General features: G+C 55.0%; 1 protein-coding gene across 1 annotated transcript; it reads right to left on the minus strand.

Moving 5' to 3' along the window:
- Positions 1 to 580: 580 nt before the first annotated feature.
- LOC134075064 (uncharacterized) lies at positions 581 to 4283 on the minus strand. Its single transcript, XM_062530533.1, has 3 exons — positions 3272 to 4283; positions 2726 to 2924; positions 581 to 2468 (listed from the first exon to the last, which is right to left on the minus strand). Exons 1-3 carry the CDS (start codon positions 4281 to 4283, stop codon positions 581 to 583), a joined length of 3099 nt encoding a protein of 1032 aa, XP_062386517.1.
- Positions 4284 to 4681: the final 398 nt, after the last annotated feature.

A 4681-nucleotide genomic window follows, 5' to 3' on the forward strand; every position in this document is an offset into this window, starting at 1 on the left:
TATGACCTAGGCAAAACCTTAGGAACATAAGCCGCGTTAGGATATAAGCAAACCTTAGCGTCATCAGGTGCAAACTGAGTACAGGATGGGTGCACCGAGAGAGCATGAATATCCGATACACGTTTAGCTGAAGCCAAAGCTATCAGGAACGCAGTCTTGTAGGATAAAAACTTGATGTCCACAGAGTCCAATGGTTCAAACAGGGAACTACATAAGGCCTCGAGAACGACAGGGAGGTCCCATGATGGCACAGGTGACCTAGAGAATGGTCTCAGGCGCCGGACCCCCCTCATAAAACGGACGGCCAGTGGGTGCGCACCAGGCGACACGCCCTCAAAGCCAACGTGGCAAGCAGAAATTGCAGACAGGTAAACTTTCAAAGTTGAGAAGGAAAGCCCCTGATCAAACAGTTCCTGTAGGTATGTCAATACATCCACAACAGAGCACTGAAAAGGCACCAGGCTTCTAGCCTGACACCAGAGCTCAAATGCACGCCACTTGTAAGAATATAAATTTCTTGTGGATGCAGCTCTTGCACTTTGGATAGTGTTAATGACGTTAGTTGGCAAGCCCCTGGCCACTAAACCAGACCGTTCAGCCGGTAGGCCTGTAGGCGCCACAGCTCCGGACGGGGATGGAGAATCTCCCCCCCTGCCTGTGATAGGAGGTCTCGGCGGAGCGGGAGAGGCCACGGCTCCTCTGCCAGGAGGCTGATTATCTCTGCATGCCATGGCTTCGCTGGCCAATAGGGGGCCACCAGGATCAGAGACAGCTTGTCTTGACGCACCCTCTCCAAGGTGGGCATAATTAACTCGACTGGGGGAAACGCGTACAAGAGGCCGGTCGGCCAACTGTGTGCCAGCGCGTCCACCCCGAGGGGGGCGCTGGAGTCTCGCATCGAGAAGAACAGGGGACAATGCGTGTTTTCTTTGGATGCGAAGAGATCGACGTCGGCCCTGCCAAACCGATCCCAAATTTGTGACACTACTTTGGGGTGTAGCCGCCACTCTCTCACAAGAGGGCCACCTCTGGACAGAAGATCCGCCCCTTGGTTGAGAGAACCCGGGACGTGGGTCGCTCTGACTGACTGCAGGTGCTCTTGGCTCCACAGGAGAAGCGACCGGGAGAGCTTCAGCAGTGGGAGTGAATGTGTCCCTCCCTGTCTGTTTATGTAGGACACCACAGTTGAGTTGTCTGTCCTGACCAAAACATGATGGCCCTGCAGGGCCGGGAGGAAATGTTTGAGGGCCAAAAACACTGTCAACAGCTCCAGGTGATTTATGTGGAGGCTGCTCTGACTCAGAGACCACTCCCCCCTCACCGTCCTGTCTTCGCATATAGCTCCCCATCCTCTGAGGGAAGCGTCTGTGGTGATCACCTTGCGAAATAAAATTCTGCCGATTGGCGCCCCCTGGTGTAATAATTGCCGCTGTGTCCACGGAGCTAGTGCCGTCTGACACAACGCATCCACAGTCAATCTCTTGTTGAGATGACGAGACGTATTCAGACGGTGAGACAACACCCACCGCTGAAACGCTCTCATGTGCAATAAACCCAGGGGGATGACTGCTATCATTGAGGCCATTAAACCCAAAAGCCTGAGAAACATTTGAAAACGAAGTTTGTGTCCCAATCGAAACTGAGCCAAACATTCGCGGAAGGCCTTCCTTCTGTGAACAGCTAGAAAAGCCCGGCCCGACAGTGAGCATATCTCGAGACCTAGGAATTCTATTTTCTGGCGAGGGGTCAGGGAACTCTTCTCGTAATTCACTGAAAACCCCAAAGTCTGAAGGTGTGACAGCACCATGGCTGTATGAGTGGCCACTGACTGTTCTGAATGAGAAACTATGGCCATATCGTCCAGATAGGCTAGAATTTGTATGCCCCGGGCCCGCAGTGGGGCGAGAGCTGATTCTAGCACCTTCGTGAAAACCCTGGGTGAGAGGGCTAGCCCGTAGGGTAGTACTAGGTATTCGTAAGATATGCCTTGAAACGCAAATCGGAGGAATTTCCTGTGAGCTGCGAGAACAGACACGTGTTGAAATGCGTCGGTCAGGTCTATCGATGTAAACCATTGGCCTGGCTTCACCGAGTTTAACAGCTGGCGTACTGTTAACATTCGAAATTTGTACACCCTCAAGTGCTTGTTCAGTGACCTGAGATCTAATATTGGGCGCAAGCCTCCGCTGCGTTTCGGAATGACAAAATAACGACTGTACCATCCACATTGTGCTTGAGCGTGTGGGACTATACATATCGCTTTTTTTGAAAGCAGCGAGTTCACTTCTACTCCTTCCCCTGTCATCGTTGTCTGAACGACTGATTTGAATCGAGGGGGGCGGCGTCGGAATTGTAGGCGATAGCCCAATGAGAGAGTGGATTCGACCCATGGCGAGATTGCGCATGCGCGCCAGTGAGCCATCTGAAGAGCAAGGCGACCTGCCGGTGGCGAGCTCTGGTCGGCACCCCTGCCCTCCAGAGAGGGGGGCGAACACTGATCGGTTCGCTTTCGTTTGGATTTTGTTGAGCAAACACAACTTCCTTTATTTGAGGCAATGTTACACAAACAGATACACACATCTTTATTTCGCCCGAACACTGGGCTGGAAACATAAGTGGTGTGGGAGGGTGGGAGTGCTTGGGAGACTGTGTGAGGCACGAACGAGTCCTCTTTGGACTGGGGCCCTGAAAAACAGTGTGGTGACACCTTTTTAGTGGCACTGACAAAGCTGCGTTGTCCCCCAAAAACGACAGCTCTGTTTGAGTCGGAGCCATCGTTAGGACGAATTTGGCTTCCTCCTCCCTCTCGCGGCGTCCCTCTGTGGACCAGGAGCGGGAGGTCTTGCCCAGGTCGGCTGACGTGGTGTCACGGCTACCGGCTGTCTCGGAGGCGCTGGCGAAGCCGATGCGGCCCTCTTGACGGTCTGCGTGGTCGCGGCCGACAGCGAGAAACCGCTAGGTGGAGCTTTGGGTCTGGCATCCCGCCGCGGCAATGCGTTCTTCAACGCCTCCGCCTGTTTCTTCCGGAGCTCGAATGAAGCTTGGACAGACTCGAGCGACTGCCCAAACAGACCTTCGGGAGAGACGGGCTCGTCTAAGTACGTGGCCCTATCTCTATCTGGCATGTCTGACAGAGTGAGCCAGAGGTGGCGTTGAGACACCACCGTAGTTGCCATAGCTTTGCCCAACGACAGTGCGGCGCAACGAGACATCCTCAGACTGTAATCTGTGGCTACTCTAATTTCGTTCAGAAGAACAGTCGCCGGGTTACCGGGAGGCAGCATGTCCGCCAGCTCGGCCAAGCACATAGCCTGGTACGTCTGCAGCAGCGATATAGATGACATAGCGCGTGCCGTCGTCGCCTGGGCTCGGTAGCTCTTCTCCAGCTGCGCGTAAGAGAAACGGCAGTGCTTCGAGGGAAGAGACGTCGGTCCCACAACCCCGTGGTTGTGAGACGGGGCCAAATAGGCCGCCAAGGAGGGTTCCATTGGCGGGGGGGTGATGAGGCCCGCTTTGTCGGCATCTGCGTGCTCCAGGAACTGGGCAAACCCTGGCAATGAAGCGCGCGTAGACAGTGGCTTGTTCCAGGAAGACGTCAGCTCAGTAACGAAATCCGGGAAGAGAGGGAGGCAATGCCTCACCACTGTCGGAGCCTGAGGCAGGAAGAAACCAGCGAACCTGGTAGGTCTCTGAGCTGGAAGGGGGGCAGGCCACTCCACATCCAGCTTCCGAGCTGCGCGACGATACAAAGCGAAAAATGAGTTATCCACTTCGTTCCCGTCGTTAGCCGGAGACCCCTGGGCGCCCGACATATCCAACTGCTCGTCATCGGACAGGCCGTGCTCGTCCAAACCCAAGTCCAAGACGGAATTGCCGTCGTCTTCCACCCCAAGGCACTCGAGCTGCTGAACCGGAGAGTGAGCTAGCTCCATCTCGCTAAGCGACTCCATTTGGTCAGCCCAGCTCGCGGCAGCGCCGAACGAGGGCTCCAACCCGTCTCCAGGGTCGTGTTCAGCGGCCTGGGAGAGGAGAGGGTCCTGCGGGACAACAGCTTGTCCCAGGGTCTTTTCGACGAATTTCACACGCCGTTCGAGCGTTGAACGTCTGAGCTGGCGGCAGAACGCACACGCATCAGGCTGCGTCAAAGCTCTACGGGCATGGACTATTCCCAAGCAGACCGGACAGGCTTCGTGGTAGTCCTTCTCATGGAGGGAAAAACCACAACCCTGAGGACAGGGTCTCGCCTGCGGTGGGGAGGTCGATTTCTGAGACCGTGAGCTCATGGCGAGACACACGCACAAATCGAACCCTTAACGCAATAGTCTCACAAACGGCGCCCGTGGTAGCGGTTGGCTCACCAATAGAGGTTGTTGCCAAACCGGACTGATAGACTGTTAAACCGTTCAGAGTTGCTAATGCACACACTTCGTAACAAGCTAGCAAGCTAGACAAGTACAGGCGGTGTTTCTCAAGAGGTGTCCAAGCGAGGTGAAGAGAGCTTGAACTGGGGAGCGACGGTGGTGACTTGGTTTATATACTGTGAGGGCGGAGCCTCTCACGTCACCACACGTCTTGCCTTTCAGGCGTGAATAGAGGTGTCTTCAGCCAGACCACGCGAGGGCGTGATATCCCATAGTATCTGTGTTGTACCGAGTGAATCGACTGAAAGGGAACATGCCTT

This window comes from Sardina pilchardus, unplaced genomic scaffold, assembly GCF_963854185.1.
Source record: "Sardina pilchardus unplaced genomic scaffold, fSarPil1.1 HAP1_SCAFFOLD_138, whole genome shotgun sequence".
Classification (NCBI taxonomy): Eukaryota; Metazoa; Chordata; class Actinopteri; order Clupeiformes; family Clupeidae; genus Sardina; species Sardina pilchardus.